Source organism: Equus quagga, chromosome 9 (assembly GCF_021613505.1).
Source record: "Equus quagga isolate Etosha38 chromosome 9, UCLA_HA_Equagga_1.0, whole genome shotgun sequence".
Classification (NCBI taxonomy): domain Eukaryota; kingdom Metazoa; phylum Chordata; class Mammalia; order Perissodactyla; family Equidae; genus Equus; species Equus quagga.
Window position 1 is genome coordinate 28,273,256 of NC_060275.1, and position 17,865 is coordinate 28,291,120.

At 35.0% G+C, this 17,865-nt stretch overlaps 1 protein-coding gene across 7 annotated transcripts in view; it reads left to right on the top strand.

Moving 5' to 3' along the window:
• Nucleotides 1-17,865, top strand: part of PIAS2 (protein inhibitor of activated STAT 2) — a 107,334-nt gene that overhangs the window by 60,597 nt on the left and 28,872 nt on the right. For all 7 annotated transcript variants that reach the window (XR_006890092.1, XR_006890093.1, XM_046671366.1 and 4 more), the window contains 4 exons: nt 1,553-1,687; nt 3,891-3,996; nt 5,384-5,457; nt 12,736-12,896. Coding sequence is in view for 5 of the 7 variants with exons in the window: in XM_046671366.1 (XP_046527322.1) it covers nt 1,553-1,687; nt 3,891-3,996; nt 5,384-5,457; nt 12,736-12,896 (476 nt within the window). In the remaining 2 variants the exon portion in view is untranslated. The remainder of the gene's footprint in view (nt 1-1,552; nt 1,688-3,890; nt 3,997-5,383; nt 5,458-12,735; nt 12,897-17,865) is intronic.

Sequence of the window (17,865 nt, forward strand, 5' to 3'; positions counted from 1 at the left end):
TGTGGATTCCCACTTTAAATTACTATTCCAACCTCTTACAAGGCAGTGGAGAATGTTCCCTAGTTGTGATAGACAGAATATGTTCTTTACCTCTGCTGTGTAATACCACCAATACTGTATTTCGTTGTTTCGAAACAAGGTACATATTTTAGTATTTCTAAAACCCGGATGTGTCTTACAGTTGCTGATGACCAGATGGCAGCTATGATGTATTGTCATTGCCTATGCTTGTACAACCTTGATAGTATTCCCATGGCATGGCTGGTTAGCTGTGCTTCCTCAGTTTTTCAGTCAACAGATGATTTAAGAACATTGAAATCCTGGCTGTTGTTGGAAAACCTTTGATCAATAAATTCTCATTAGATCCACAGTGTATCAACATCAACACATGCAGTTTAAGGGTATCAGGGACTTGTAAGGAAATCTGATTAATGTGGAATAGAATACAATTTTAAGAAATACTTTCATCTCCAGAGCTCTTGGTGGCATATAGGAGAGTATCATATGGAGAATATACGTTGATGATTAAGTGAAAAGTGATTCAGGAGATTCTCCTGAATATTCCAAAGGAATATGTTAGCCGATTCATTTTGCTTACATTTCCTTGCTATGTATGCAGAAATAAGTAACGATCCACTAGGTTGTATCGTTTATTTAAGTGTTTTTTTCTTTTCAGTGGTGTGTAGTTAAATTATATCAATGGCATCTTAGATTCAGTGAAATATGGTGTCTCCTTTTCAATATATAGATGTTTTTGCAGCTAAGAAAGTTTAATTTTCTAGAAAATGTATTATTTTTGTTTTGAAAATCACAAACTGAACAGTGTGGTAATTGGGAATTGGAAGTACTGTGAATCAAAAATGAGTACATTTGCTATTTTTAAAACAAATACTTGATGAGTAGGCAAAAAGTGAAATACAGCATAAATAGTGGTATTATTATAGCCATCAAGGTAATTTAATGCCAATTGAAATATTGATTATTCCTGTTTGTTAATATAACATGACAGCTTTAAAGATGTTAACATGATGTAACATAATATCTTTAAAGATGACAGTCTCTGTTCTACTCAGAAGGCAGTGGAGAGCATTTTTATTACTCACAAGTTTTTAATAATCCTGTTGAAATTCATTAATTTGTTCTTTTTTTTAATTCCCAAAGTTTGTCCTCCCACTTCCCACCACTGGTATTTGAATGCATGTTGAATGGGAGCTCCTAAGATGAATCAGTACAAAGAGGTGCAGCTTTATCTGTAAAGCCTGATTTCCTATAAAAAGGAAGATGACTCATAACCAATATGACAGGGTGTCAGCATCTTTAATTTTAATGATGAAACATGGATTTATTTCTTTTGTACTTTTCTGAACGTGTATTTTCTAACTTTTTGAAAAGGTCATTTTCCTCTTTTGTATTGGTGACCTTAAGATGAGGATTATGTGACTTCCAGGATAAAATAAAAGTAACTTAGTGTAACTGAAATTAGGCGAGATCTTGGAGAAATATTTAATCCCCTACAGAGAATTTAAAATTATTGCTTTTCTTATGGTTATAGGGCTACGCACCACCACCTAAAAACGGGATTGAACAGAAGCGCCCGGGACGCCCTTTGAATATTACTTCTTTGGTTAGGTTATCTTCAGCTGTGCCAAACCAGATTTCCATTTCTTGGGCATCAGAAATTGGAAAGGTAAAGATTCTCTCCTCTGGGTAGCAGGAAAGTGATCCTGCTAGGAGTTGATTTATTTTGTTTTTTCTTAGGCTACTAGCTCCAACTTGTTCAGTTTTCTGGTGGTAATCTCTGAAAAGTGGTAATTTTCATTTTGGGTTAAAGGTGTGGAGATTCTTAAGGTTGAAAGCTTTAAGCTTAGTTTTCTGAATGTCATCTCTTTATTTTCCTGGAAAGGAAATAAGTATAATTACAATATTTCTGAAGGTAATGATTTAATCACAATGGTGTTTATATGTTTGTTTAAGTAGTAGTTTAAGAAACTGGAAACTTTAGTGATGTTATGTATTTATGAAGAGGAAGAGAGAAAGCATTATTCTGTTTTAGGAAAAATGGTTAAATGTACTCAGGTTGTGATAAGAAATAATCTGTTCCGGCCTTTACATAAACAGCTGATACTTCAGATAACATATGGGCATCTTGTGTGAAAATATGTCCTTAGAATTATATTATTTCCTCTATACCTGCAGGTTGCTGAACCTGGCTTTCTGCTGATTCTTAGTCTCAACATCAGCAGTTGTGAACTAGTGATTAATGCAACAAGGCATTTTCATTTTAGAACTACTTATATAACTGAAATAATAGAAAGGCAGGAGATTCCAGTTAATTTCTGAACATCAACTTTTAATTTTGCTATTTCATAGAAATAAAGGATAATATTCTTGTTCTGTGGATGGAGAGTTTGAGACATACCTTTGTAGTAGGGAATTTTTGGTTTGATCACCAACGTAATTGCAGAGCTGGACATAAAGAAGAATATTTTTGTGTTAATCTTTGGACCATAACAATATTAGTTTCTTTGATTATTGTTCTCTTGAGCACTCATTTCTGAATTTTTGCTATAACTTGTTGGTATTATCATAGGGCACTATGCAGTATTTGCATGAACTGAATGTGCAGTGGTAAAGCATTGGATAAGGATTCAGAAAATCTGGGCTTAGTCCCAGGTTGACCATTGTGTGTTTGTGGCAAAGTTGCTTAATTCTCTGAAGCCTACTTTCTATAAAGAATAAGTATAATCTTGAGAGTGGGTCTTGTATACAAATGTAAGGGACGTTTTAAATGAGCAAGTATTAATTTTTTAAAGTTTCATGAGGAATTTGAACAGAAGAGTATATCTTACAGATTTTTGAATAAGTGATTGTAGACATTGAAGACTTGTTAGTTTTTTTGCCACATAATGTGAATAGTTTTCTTTCCTTGTAATTAAAATGATTAGTTGACTTAAAATTTGCACAATATGTTGGATATTCAGATATTTAAAAGGACTGTTGCAGGACATTAAAAAACAGTGTTTAAAATATTTGGTTTGGCAACTGTTAAAAGTATTTTGTTTATTGTAGATTGATTGAATGAATATACGTAGTGAAATGGTAAGACAGAGTTTTAGCATTTAGGTAAAATTATATTTCATCTCTTCATAGCTCTGTAAATAGCTAACGAAGTTTTCTTTGTGCCAGATTCAAGAGGTACAGGATTGGACATTATTATTTCCTGGCCTTGTCTTTTTGATTTTTATCATTTCTTCATGTGTCTTACATATTACAGTAGCTCTCCCTTCCCCTGTAAAATGCCCATTTGGGAACAGGAGTTAATTTCTTGAAGTTTTCTCAGAAGAAAACTGATTTTGGGTTCATTTGAATGATTTGCTCAAGGCCGTGTAGTAGGTGGTCTCTTTTCCCAGAATTAGAACTTCAGAACTCTGGATTTGAAGTGTTAGTTCCGCCCACTGGTGTTTGAACTTGGTTTCTGCAGTGGAACCCATTTTTCAATGAAAATATTGTGAGAGCCACGTTACATGAAAACAGAACAATTCTAGTTAAAAGTGGGCGTGGAAGGGTATGTTCTCATTCCTACTGTGGTGGCCCCTAATGTACCAGTTTTGCTAAATTAGAAACACTTTTTGAAAACCACTGATCTAACTTATGTTGTCTTTCACATGGATGTTTTAGAGTGATATGTGATTGAGAAATGTGTTTAATATGATTGAGCTGTTATTTGCCCTAAAGTAGCTGAATTGATTTTGTTCCCTTCCCAGTCATTGACCTTCCTGTGGAAGTTATTTTGAACGTCATTTGTAGAAACCAGAGTTTCTTAGACAAGTATTTTATATAAACAGAGACTATTATCTCTTGTCTTTAACACAGATTATCTTTCTTTGTAGAATTACTCCATGTCTGTATATCTTGTACGACAGCTCACATCAGCCATGTTATTGCAGAGATTAAAAATGAAAGGTATTAGAAACCCTGATCATTCCAGAGCACTAAGTAAGTAATGTTTGTAAGACTGAGCATATGAGATGCTCTAATGAAAAAGCCTCACATGTACATCAATCAACACAGGAACAATTTGGAAACAATTATTAGAAACCTAAAATGAATTTTGAGTTTAAAAATAATCTTAAGAATGGAGCTCTGTAAATTGAAAAACCCTTCTCTTAAAAACCACTCCCAAGAGCATCAATTTTAAATCCCAACTAGTCTAATTTTTGGCCTCTTCGTGAAAACTTACGTAAATGTCAGCTTGGTGGTAGTTATGATGCATATATTGACTTGAGAAAAGGACTGCAAGTCTTCAAAACCTCCAGTGTGGAATAGAATGTACATTTTAAAAAATATAAATAAGAGGCTCTTTTTGCAAAAGAAATATTGATACCTATCAATAATATTTGCCTTCTGAGATGTTTTATTTTGCACTTTTGCTTTTGTAATGTATAGTAATAGGTAGAGAAAAAAGTCTGACCCAAACTGTAAATAATTCAGATCAGTTACTGAATTTAATTGAACAAGACATTTTTCTGAGAAAGAGAATATTTTTTTCCCCTAGTTACCTGCCATACCACTGAATGAACCAGAAAAGAGAAAAGGATCCATAGATTGGAAAGGGAGCCAAGTAGGGCTATTGAAATGGTATTTTGTCTCTTATACTCATACCATTTCTAATCTCCTCAAACAGCACAGTAGTGATCTTCCTGCCTGGAGCTGAAAGCCAGGGAAGCTCTTCCCTAATTTTTCTTGCCCTGCTCTGGTTCTGCTGTCTCCAGTTCCAGTCCCATTCTCCCTGTAAGATGAGAATCAGGCGTCTGAAGGAGATGTATATATTTATTAGCTTGTATATGCAGTAACTTGTGTACACTACCTGGTGAATGAAATCACAGACATAACACCACATCCGTAGTAGTTTTCATTTGTCAAAGGGAGTATGAACATCTTTACCTTTTCTACTTGCAAATTTAACAGTTGTTGGACACATCAGTACTCCCTAGTAAAAAGTCATGATTGTTTGTTAGGAAAGTACTCAAGCTCAGAGCACTGCTGCCTTCCAATTCCTTTCCTAATTGTTGTATTGTTCTTTAAACAGTTTTCTGTTTTGAAACTCTTCCTTACCTGCAATTTTACTTTTAAAAAGAAAATTTAAAAATTCAGTTAAACATGTGTCATCTAGAGTATGCAAGTTGGTAATTCTTTAACCTAATTGTGGAAGTATGATTATGTTTTCAATACATTAATACTTAACATTTTGTTTTTGTAGTTTCTTGTGCTATTCAAAGTGTTTGGGACATTTTAAATAAGATGATATATATTTTATAATTCTGTTCAGATGTCACAATTAATTAAAAACATTTTTTATTATCATTTTTCCTTCTTTTTAAAGTTAAAGAAAAACTTACTGCAGATCCTGATAGTGAAATTGCCACGACTAGCCTTCGGGTATCCTTGATGTGCCCTGTAAGTAAAGCCACACAGCGTTCTGGGACGTTTTACTTTTTATAAATTAATAATTTTCCTACAGAAGTAAGTGTGGGGAATGAAGGGGATATTATGATAGAATTCTGAACTTTTGTTGTTTTCCCATTAAGGAATCTTCATGATTAAGCATTGTAATTCCAAAGAATGCAAACATTCTTCAGGCAATGATTAACTGAGAAGAGACCTAAAAGGATACTGTATCGAAGTGGAAAGAGAGCTTTAGGTTCAGAGTAATCTGTCACAGTCACTGCTATAAGTAATCCACAGCTCATAATAAACATGTATTGAGAGTTGGCTCCTTTTATCAGAATATAAACGGTATTAAAAAATAACAATAACGTTACTAGGACCTAATAAATGCTAGTTGATGGTTTTGGTTAAATGAGTTAAAATGTGTGAGATACCTTAATCTGTTTGTAATGTACTTTTAAATTGCACAGTAATGTTTATTTTATATCTCCTTACATAGAGACTGGGGGGAGAAATCAGTCAGCAACTCTGAGATCCTCCTGTGTGTTTGGTACTGAGCTAATTGTGGGAGAAAATACTAAAGACTTGATAAGAAGTTGTCAGAAAGTTAATAATCTAGTTTGAGAGGTAAAACTAAGTCTCATGAAAAAGCAGCAGACTCTACTTACCACATAGAATCATGCTGTTGGAGTACTAAAGAAGAGGCGGGAGAGGTCAGGAATAGTGCATGAAGGCTTTGAAATCAGTAGCGTTGGAGGGGACCCTTTGTAGATGAGAGGAACTTTATGAATCAGGAGTTTGTGATGTACTTTGCAGGCATTTGGTGACCAGCCACCATTGTGAGAAATAAACAGTTTTTTAAATGGAGAGAGATTGGTGTCAGAGAGAGAAAGGAATAATTTGTTGAGTTCTTACTTTATGCTCCTTATTTAACTGTCTTAGCAAACCTGTATGGAGGGAGGAGGAGTTCCTATTTTGCAGATGAGGAAACGCGGACACTGAAAGAGACTGGTTAACTGAAATCTCACAGTTAGTTAGTAGGAGGACAAGGATAAGAATTTTGGTCTTCTTACATTATTCCAGTTCTCTTAACAGGATAACATTATTGCCAGATTGGGCTAAAAGATAAATATCCTGGTTATAAGTCCACCTTCCTTATCACCCCAGAAAGTGCAGATGGATTTCTTTCTGAAGCTTTATATTTTATCATTATTAACTTTAACTTACCTTTATTGAAAAGGAATAGAATGACATGAAATTGGGACTGTTTAGAAATTGGGAACCTGTGGTTATCAAACCCAGAGAGAAGGTCTGCAGTCTCAGCAGGGGAGGACATGAATGCCCTGAGGTCATGGCAGAGCCCAAGAGGGCGGATGTTTGCACCCAGGACCCCCTCTGCTCACAAGCTGTGAGCAGACCTTCAGGCGTGAGTTCTTTGAGTGTCTTCACATTACCTTTTTCCTCCCTTTCATGTGAAAATTGATGTTAAATTGAAATACATGAAATTGCCATTTTGTTGGTCAAAAACAGATAGTGACACTTTCTTGTGGTTTAACCCCTAGTATATTCAGCAAATGTTAATTTGCCAGCTATATTCTAGTCACAGTCACTGTATGGGAGGGGAACTCATGTTACTTTTCATGTTTTAGTATGTCAGACTATTCTGTTAGGAAGAAAGTGCTTCTACACAATTTACCTGAGGAGTTCTATAGTTGCACAGTGCCATTTTCTGTAAATCTTATTTTCTTGGACCTCTTTTTTTTCTTCAACCACTGTACCATTCTACATGAGAACAACCAAAACAAAACACAATGGCTAAACATACTAATGGATTCCCCGACTTTAAAAATATTTTAAGTGGTATATCAGAATGGTTAGGATTGCTTCTATATAAGAATAGGGAGCAGTTCCTTTTAAATGTGACAATTTTAATAAAATTGACAGTTTTAAGAAAATTAACATTTCACTTATTTGACAAAATGAAGTAACAAGATCTTTTTTTTTTTTTTTTTTTGAGGAAGATTAGCCCTGAGCTAACATCCACTGCCAATCCTTCTCTTTTTGCTGAGGAAGATTGGCCCTGAGCTAACATCTGTGCCCATCTTCCTCTACTTTATATGTGGGTAACCTGCCACAGCATGGCTTGATGAGCGGTGCGTACGTCTGCACCTGGGATCTGAACTGGCAAATCCCGGTCCCCAAAACAGGAGCACATGAACTCAACTGTTCCACCACTGGGCCAGCCCCTACAAGATCCTATTTTAAGTTCGTTAAATATTTTCATTCTCTGCCTTACCAGTGATAACAGGTCTGTTTCTGAGACTGTCTTTGAGTTTTTCTTTAGTATTCATCCTACCTGATCTTTTCAGAGCACTTTCTTTCTTTCCTTTTTTTTTGGAAGTAAGTTGGTGATGGATGGAAAGAAAGACAATGATAGATAACACAAAGATTTTTTGTTTGTTTTTTATTGAAGTAACATTGGTTTATAACATTATAAATGTCAGGTGTACTCAGAGCACTTTCTAAGACAAGAATGAATGGTGCTCTTTGGGCTATAGTAGTGTTAACATAAGGTTGGGTATCTCTAGAATATGTATGTTAATTAGAAAAGTAAACAGGTATTTTGATCAAATCTAATGGATGGAGGACAGATGTTAGGTGATGAAAATAGTTTTTGAGGAAGAGACCGTACTAGTGTCAGTTGAAGAAAGCAGAATGGAAGTACAGCCAGCTGACTGGAAATAACACAGAATCTGGTGCGGTGATGGGAAATGGAGAAAAAAAAAATGGATGATTGGCACTTGGAAGGATAAGAGATGAACTTTGGGTTTATTAGGCAAAAGTGAGAGAAAATGATAGCTTATGGTGGTGAAAGAAATGATCTTCTTTCACGACATGTTTGTGAAATGATTTAGAGTAGACCCGAGTCTCGTTAGGGAGCACCGTCCGAAGCCTCTGTTCTTGGGACCTAAGAAAGGTGATTTTACAGCACTTGTTGAAGAGGCATCTGATTAAGTGTGCAGAATTCTATTTCTAAACACAGCATCGGGATTTTACACAGGAGTTGTATTTTGGTGATATCAGCTGGTGATTTTCAGTCTGTCCTCCAGAGGATGGCTGGGTGACCAGGGTTAGAAAAGGGACCTAGGTTTCATTTTTTCTCTTACGATTCTGACTAATATGTTTTAAAAAGGGGGTCAGGAGGGGTTCTGTGGCTAATAATAATTTAGAACCACTGATTTGTGCCATTTTTACTTATAAACTCTTAATGTAGGTAGATACTAATTAGTCTACATTGAAGTGAAAATCCATTTAGATACTACCTGCTTAACATTTTAATAAAAACAAGTGTATTGGTTAGACATCATTTCATTCATAAAAATGATATGTTTCAAAACAGCACCACCATCTGACTAAATCGATTTTAGCACATTCAAATTAACATGCCATAATAAGTATTAGGAAATTGATCAGATTTGCCAGTTAGAAATAAGTGCCTTCTTAATTTGGGAAATGCTCGTTAATTCTTGTAAGACAGTAGAGTAGGATTAAATTTAGGATCAGCAACTTTTGTATTCCTGAATGTTGTCATTTCTGTATGCTGTGGAAATTCTGAGGCAGTGACAGGAGAGCTGAAAATAGCATAGAAGAAGAAGAAAAAAGCAACAGTTTGCAGAGTGTGGCTCAGAAATACCTGGGAGTCCCTGAGACTCTTGGAAGAGATCCATGAAGTCAAAACTATTTTTATAATCCTACTAGAACACAGTTTCTCCTTTTTTTGCCCTCATTCTCTCATGAGTAGCCAGTGATGTTTAACAGGGATTACCTGACAGATGGTGATGTCATTGTTCTGATGGCTGATGGAATGGGTACTTGTGTATTCTTTTGTTTTAAAAGTGTCTGTTTTAATTTCTAATACAGCAAATACTGATAAATACAGCCTACATTCATAAAACCTATTTTAGGTTCTCAGTCTTTAAGAATGTAAAGGGATTCTGAAACCAAAAGTTTGAGAACTAGTAGCCTAAGAAAACCATAGTAGGCTGAGTTAGAGCATTATTTTAAAGAAACAAATTACAAAAATTGACAATACCTACTTTATTATAAAATTGTTCAGTAGGAAAGAAACAAAAGTAAAAATTTAAATTAAGGTCTGTTATTCTAGAAACATTTTAGTAACATTATTACTAATAGTATGATTTATCTTTTAGATTTGACTCTATATTCGTAATCATATGTGTGCTTATAGGAAAAAATTGTATTGTGCTGTATATACTGTTCTGTGGTTTACTGTTTTTTAAATTAACAGTATATCTTAAATGTATTAATGTATGTAGATCTATCTTATTTTTTATCATTGTAGGCATTTTGTTGAAGGGTTCAATGTAACTTATTTATTCACCCTTTTTTAGTGATTATTTGGGTTGTTTCCAAACACTGATTGTGTAAAAAAGCAGTGATGGAAAATTGCTAAATAAAGCACCAGCCGGTAAAATCCAGTACTATATATTTTTTTTTTTTGAGGAAGATTAGCCCTGAGCTAACTACTACCAATCCTCCTCTTTTTGCTGAGGAATACTGGCCCTGAGCTAACATCCACGCCCATCTTCCTCTACTCTATATGTGGGACGCCTACCACAGCATGGCTTTTGTCAAGCAGTGCCATGTCCGCACCCAGGATCCGAAACAGCGAACCCCAGGCCACCGAGATGTGGAACGTGCACACTTAACTGCTGTGCCACTGGGCCGGCCCCCCAGTACTATTTTAAAAGATTAATATGTCGTAACAGAGGGATAATGCAAGTATAGTGTGACTTTAGAAAATGTATTAAAACTTTATATTAATAATTAAAAGGGGGGGAACCCCCGTGATCATCTCATTAGGTGCCGAATAGGTATTTAGTCATTATCCATTCCTAATAGAACAAAAACTCTTAGCAAATAGGAAAAGGTAGGGAATTAAGACCAAAAACTAGCACCGGGTATAACGTTACAAAACTAGGAGCGTTCTCATGAAAGTGAAAAACATTTGGATTTGTGTTATAGCTCCACCAGCTGTATCTCAGTGAGTGTGTTGTTTTTAGCCTCTTGTAGCCTTAGCATCTTCATTTCAAAAGTAGAAATATAGAGAGTAGTCCTTCTGGAGTCGTAGAGTTGTTATGAGAGTTATATGAAGTTTATATAAAAGTCAGCACACTGTAAAAGTCTGCATTACTTAAGGGATGATTTGTTATTGAAGGTAGGGAAAATATAGAAGCAAATATTGCAAGAAGAGAAGTCGCTTCAGGTTCCATTCTTACTTTTTTGTCTGTCTTAAATAATGAGTTATATTGTGCTGGATACTTGCATAAATCACTATAACTTCTAAGGTCCTTTTAGAAACCTAGTTCGACACGTAGGCAGAGGCGGTATAGCTCAGTGATAAGAGTATGGACCCTAGAGCCAGAGCTTCGTAGTTCAAATATTGTCTCTGCCACTTTCTGACTTTGTAATGTTAGTCAAGTTACTTAGCTTCTTTGTGCCTCAGTTTCCTCATGTATAAAAGGGAGGTGATAACGTATATCTTCTGTATAGTGCAGTTGTTAGGTTTAAATGTAAAGTGTTACTAGCATTAATGTAAAGTACTCAGCATTGTACTTTGCATGTAGGTAGAACCATGTAAGTGTTAATTACTGCTAGGATGATGAATTGGCTAAATTATTTTCTTTTTAAATTACAAAATAACCAAATATTCATTTTAGAAGAAAGAAATTACAGGTAAACCAAAAGGAAAAAAAGTAATATCCTAAATTCCTACCCCTCAGGCAGAGTTAACTGTTACAAGTTTTCTGTTAATTCTAAAGACTTTATAGTGCATATGAAGAAGTCCTTCCCACTTCCCTTCCTTTCTTTTTGCCTCTTTTCCAGTCTCTCCATTCATTCTGCTGTCTGGTCAAGAAATACTGAGCACATGCTGCATGCTAAGTACTGTGCTGTAACACTTGGATTACAGTGGTGAAGAGCGACCTAGGCCTTGTCCTTGAGGAGTTTAGAGTCTAGTGGGAGAAACAGATTTTCTATGGCAGAGCTGGTTATAAACCAAGATTTTTTTCTGTAAAGGACATATAAGAGAGGTTTGAAATGCTATCCAGGAAGCTGTGGGCTGATCTAATCTGGCTATTGCGTGTGTTTTGATGTTAGTATACCTCCGTCAACTGGAATAAGAATTGAAGCAGAGGACCTTAGTTACACAAAAGTATATTGAGTCATTGACACGTGGTTATAGAAAAGTGAAAAATTTTTATAAGTGAAAAATATATTTGCAATTAGTATAACGTGCATGCACGAGGCTCATTAATATAGAGCTCCCATAAATAGGTACTTAAGATTAATACCCAAATGGAAAATGAGAAAAGCTTATGAACAGACAGTTCTTGGAAACACAGATGACTCTTAGAAGTGAAAAAAAAGAGGCTCAGCTTTATTTATAATAAGAGAAATGTAGATCACAACTGTAATGGGGTGTTTATCAGATTGGCAGAGATGAAAGAATTCAGTAGCACTATATTGACAGGGTCGAGGGTAACCAAGCACATTAATGCATGTATATGCATAAATCAGTAGATATCCTCTGTGGAAGATAGATTGTCAATGTCACAAAAATCACAGATGCACTTTCGAAACCTTTGACCCAAAAATTTCACTTCTGGGAATTTGTCCTATAGATATTTATTGCAGCATTATTTGTAATAAAAGATTAGAAAGAATTTAAATGTCCATCGCTAGGAAGGGTACTGGTTACGTAAATAATCTTTCATATCAATCATGATACCTTCATATCATAATAGCTCTTTATGTTTTGGTACATGTGAAATAATCACCAAGTTATATTTTGTCACAAAAGGTGCAGAATTGTGTGTATATTGTGTGCTGCCATTAGTCGGAACGTGTTTTTTAAAATACGCGTTTGATTACGCGTGAGAGGACGTGGAAGAGATGGACAGCAGTGGTTCCCTCTAAATAGGGGAACAAGTGAGGAGATATGTTTTCATTGTATATTTATCTTTTTCTGTCTGAATTTATGTGTTACCTATTTTCAAGAACTGAGATGGTCTCTTAAAAATCTTAGGGCAATCAATGAATACAAATAAAATACATAGTGGTGTTGATGGAAGTAAATTCTGGTTTGAATGTCTTTTTCATTTTAATCTTGTGTGACTTCTCCAGACTTTGATGACTGGCTGTTCACTTTGCGGCTTTGTTCTTCTTTCTGAAGTGGTTTCCCATGTTGTTGTCCCTGTCCTGTAGTTAGGGAAGATGAGGCTGACAATCCCGTGTCGTGCGGTGACTTGTACACATCTACAGTGTTTTGATGCTGCCCTTTATCTGCAAATGAATGAGAAGAAGCCCACCTGGATTTGTCCTGTGTGTGACAAAAAAGCTGCCTATGAAAGTCTAATTCTAGATGGGTAAGTATATCCCAGCCTAGCTATTAGCTGTGTCTCCATTCAGCACGACCTTAGAAGAAGTCTACTGTAGCTTAAAGTCTAGATATTTGTGTTTTCTGCTTTATGCTTAATTGTTCTCAATCTTGTTTTTAAACTGTGGTTAGTGGCCCTTTTGTCTTTATAATATGATTTTTGTTGGGGACAAGAGGGTGTGTAGCTTCCTTTTCTTTGTGCTCTCATAGATCATATTTCATAGCCCATAGGGAAGAGGGGAAAGTCCACTTAGAGATGTCATTTTGCTTACATAGAACTTTGTAAGGAGCAACTAGGGTTTGTATAAAAACACACAACAGGAGGTAGGGTAGGTAGAGTTGTGTTTCGAAGCCGGTAAGTTCAAAGTTGGAATTCACGCCCAGATTTTTCTGACTGTGGACCGCAAACTCTTAAGCATTATCTTATATTGCATATTTCAGAATTTAGAAAATAATATGAACTAATTATCACTAAACGAGGTACCTTTTCTTTTGGATAACGCTTTAAAAAAATGCATATATCGTCTATGCACCACTGTAAGATTTAGAAAATACAATTAATGAAAAGATTAATATAAAATCATCAACATTACATCGTATAGTGATGTCTTTGTTATTGATGTAAAAAGATTGAACTCATACTTTACATAATGATTTTTATGTGCATATGATTTTCGCTCACTATAGACTGAAAAATATCCTAGATCTTTAAAGATAGTTTTACAGCATTTTTTCCCCTAAGTTTTAAAAGTATTACTGTGTAGAGAGGAATGAGGCAATGAAGAGTGAATGGGACTTTCAGTTTTCTCTATAAACTTAACTGAGTTTTTACTTTTTATTTATTTATTTATTTTTTAAAGATTTTATTTTTTCCTTTTTCTCCCCAAAGCCCCCCGGTACATAGTTGTGTATTCTTTGTTGTGGGTCCTTCTAGTTGTGGCATGTGGGACGCTGCCTCAGCGTGGTCTGATGAGCAGTGCCATGTCAGCGCCCAGGATTCGAACTAACGAAACACTGGGCCGCCTGCTGCGGAGCGCGCGAACTTAACCACTGGGCCACGGGGCCAGCCCCCGGTTTTTACTTTTTAAATCTTTTTAACATTTTAAAATAATTTCAAACTTCCATAGAAGTTGCAACAGTAGCACCAAGAGCCTCCTGTGTAACTCTGACTCAGATGCATCAGTTGATGACATTCTGCCATGTTTGTTTTATCACACTCCCTCTTAATATATATGTGTATACACATTTTTGGCTTGTGCATGTATGTGTAGAGAGAAAGAGATGATAATTATGACTATTTTCAGAATTCTTTTGAACTCTTGGAGAGTAAGTAGCTTATGTCATACTCCTTTGTCCATTAATATTTTAGAATGTGTTTCCTAAATACTTGATATCCATTATATGGGTATACTACTAATTGTTTAAATGTTTTTTCTATTATTGCCTATATTGTCTGCTTCTACGTTTTCTATTTTAAGTTGCTTGTGATATGAACATTTTTGAAGCGTTTTGTGTGTGTGTGTATGTCTATGGATTTTTTCTTAAAGTTCTTAGAAATTGAAATGCTGAATCGAAGAGAATATATAATTTTAAGGCTTTTACTATTTATTATAAAGATGCTTCCCAGAAGGAGTAAACTGTTTTACTCTCTACCAGGTCACTTCACTGTCCTGCTAGTAGTGTATTAGAAGCCCACTTCTCTGTCTTCTTACCAACCATATATATCGTATTAAATCTTATTTTTAAAATACCTTTACCAATTTCCTAGTTGGAAAGGTTTCTTACTGTTCTGATTTCTGTTTTTTCTATTACAAGAGTTATCAAACAATCTTCATCCATATATTGGTTGTCACAGTAACTTTTCACAAATTGCCTCCGAGTGTTCTTTTTTTCATTTTTCTTTGTGGTGGTTCGTCTTTTTCTTACTAATTCATAAGTGGTCGTATATATTGAGGATGTTAATTTCTCTGTCCACATGTGCCAAATATATTTTCCTAGTTTGCCTTCTAATTGTATTTATTGTGACTTTTTTCATTCAAAAACTTTAAATTTTTATTTCGAAAACTCTGTCTTTTCATTTTGGATTTCTGTCTTTAATGTGTTTGGAAAGTCCCAGAGATTTTATGTGAACATTCACTTGTTTTTGTCAGGTATTTTTATGGGTTTTTTTTCTTTCCTTTTAGTTGTGCAGTTCTTCATTCCATCATGCATTCCTTCATGAATTTATTCAACATAATACTTATTAAACACCTGCTGTGTGTCAGATACTGGGTCTAAAGTGGTGAACAGAGCACTTCTAGTGTGAGAGACAGTAAGAATTACATATTAAGTGTTAAGTGCTTATAAAGGTAAAGAATGGAGCTATGTAAGGAAAATTGAGGAGGAGGAAGAAACTTTAGGGTGGGAGTAGGTGATCCCATTAAAGTAGGGTCACCCTACCCTACCATGCTGATTGTTAGTCAGTAGTCTCACCAATATCTAGACTAATCTGTCCTGTGGACTTAAGATACTGCCTCCGTCATTTAATACATTCTTACATATACTAGTGTTAATTTCTGAACTGCTGTTTGCTCTGTTGATCAAAGCGTTAGTTGGCCAGTACAAAACTATTTTAATTATTGGATTTCTGTTATGTGTTAATATCGCTTAAGCCATATGTTTCAGCATTTCTTGATTATTTTCACAATTTGTTTTGCCATTATTAACGTTTACTCTGGCAGAATAAAAGAGTTCTCAAATTACACAAAGCAATCCTGTTTGGTTTTTGATTGGAATTATGTTAACGTTTTCAGTACAATTAGGGAAAATAAACATTTAAAGTATTACATCTTCTGATGAAGGAGGCTTTTTTTTCCCTTTTTACTCATTTTTATCAGCTTTAATGAGGTTTAGGAACTGCCTATATGAAAAGTGTACAATTTGATACATTTTGACCTATATATACCCCTGTGAAATGATCAAGACAATCAAGATAATGAACATATTTATCACTCTCCGAGTTTTTCCATGTTTCTTTCTAATCTCTCCCTCCCACTATGTCTTTAGGCAAATACTGTTTATATACTTTCTGTTTCTGTAGATTAGTTTGGATTTTCTACAATTTTATATGAATGGAATCATGAAGTATGTCTAGCTTATTTTATTCAGCATACTTATTTTGAGATTCATCCACATTGCTACATATACCAATAGTTCATTTTTATTGCCAAATAGCATTCCATTGTATAGATATACCGCAGTGTATCAGTTCACTTGTTAATGGATTGTTTCTGGTTTGGGGCTTCTGCAAATAAAGCTACTGTGAACATTCATGTCCACGTCTTTGTGTGGACTGATGTTTTCATTGGGTCAGTACCTAGGAGTGGAATCCCTGATCACATGGCAATGTGTATGCTTAATTTTTAAAGAAGTTACCAAACCGTTTTCTAAAGTGGTTGTACTATTTTATATTCCCACTAGCAGTATATGAGAGTTCCAGTTGCTCCACATTCTCAGCAACATTTGGTATAGTCTTTGTAATTTTAGACATTTTGCTGGTATATAGCAGTACCCCACTGTGGATTTAATTTGCATTTTCTTTATGACTAATTATATTGAGCATCTGTCTGTGTGTTTACTCACCATCTGTGTATCTTCTTTGGTAAAGTAACTGTTTAAGCTTTTGCTCATTTTTAAATTGGATTGTTTGTTTTCATATTATTGAGTTTTGATAATTCTTTATATATTCTGGATACAAGTCTGTTATCAGATGTGTGATTTGCAAATATTTTCTGCCATTCTTCTTTTCAGTCTCTTGATAGTGTCTTTCAAAGAGCAGAAGTTCTTAATTTAGATGAAGGCCTAATTTATCAAGGGTTTCTTTGAAGGATTATGCTTTCGATATTAAGACATTTTTCCCTTACCCAAGGTCACAAAGATTTTCTCTATGCTTCTCTTAGGAGTTTTATGATTTAATTTTATATTTAGGTCTATTATCCATATCAAGTTAATTTTTGTATATGGAACAAAGTAAGAGCCAAGGTGGATTTTTTTTGGCATATGGCTATGCAGTTGTTTCACCCCACTTGTTGAAAAGATTATTATTCGTCATTGAATTGCCTTTGCACCTTTTTCAAAAATCACTTGGCCATGTATGTGTGGATTTATCTCTGAACTCTGTTTTGTTCCATGGACTTGTCTATATTTATGTCAGTACTGCACTGTCTGCAAATCAGTGTAATGTGCCTCTGCAAACTTTGCTCTTTTTCACAGTTATTTTGGCTGTTATAGATCTTTTGCTTCTCAATGCAAATTTTAGAGTCAGCGTGTCAAGTAGAAAAACATCTGCTGGGATTTTTATTTGTATCATGTTGAATCTATACATCAGTTAAGAGTGACTTAAAAATATTGAGTCTTCTGATCCATTAACATGATTTATCTCTAGTTATGTCTTAGTAATGTTTTGTGATTTTCCGTATATAGGTCTCATATGCCTTATGTCACATTTATCCCTAAGCATTTCATACTTTTGATGTGGTATTTAAAAAAAATTCTGGTTGTTGCTAGTATATAGAAATATAGTTTTTTGTTTCTTTGTTTTTTTGAGGAAAATTAGCCCTGAGCTAACATCTGCTGCCAATCCTCCTCTTTTTGCTAAGGAAGACTGGCCCTGAGCTAACAGCCATGCCCATCTTCCTCTACTTTATATGTGGGATGCTTACCACAGCATGGCTTTTGTCAAGCGGTGCCATGTCCACACCCGGGATCCGAAGTGGCGAACCCTGGGCCGCCGAGAAGCAGAATGTGCACACTTAACCACTGTGCCACCAGGCTGGCCCCGAAATATAGTTTTTTATATATTGCTCTCATATCTTGAAACCTTACTAAGGTCAATTTGTAGTTCTAGTAGCTTTATAGTAGATTACATTGGATATTCTAATGGACACTAATGTTGTTTGTAAATAAAGACAGTTTTACTA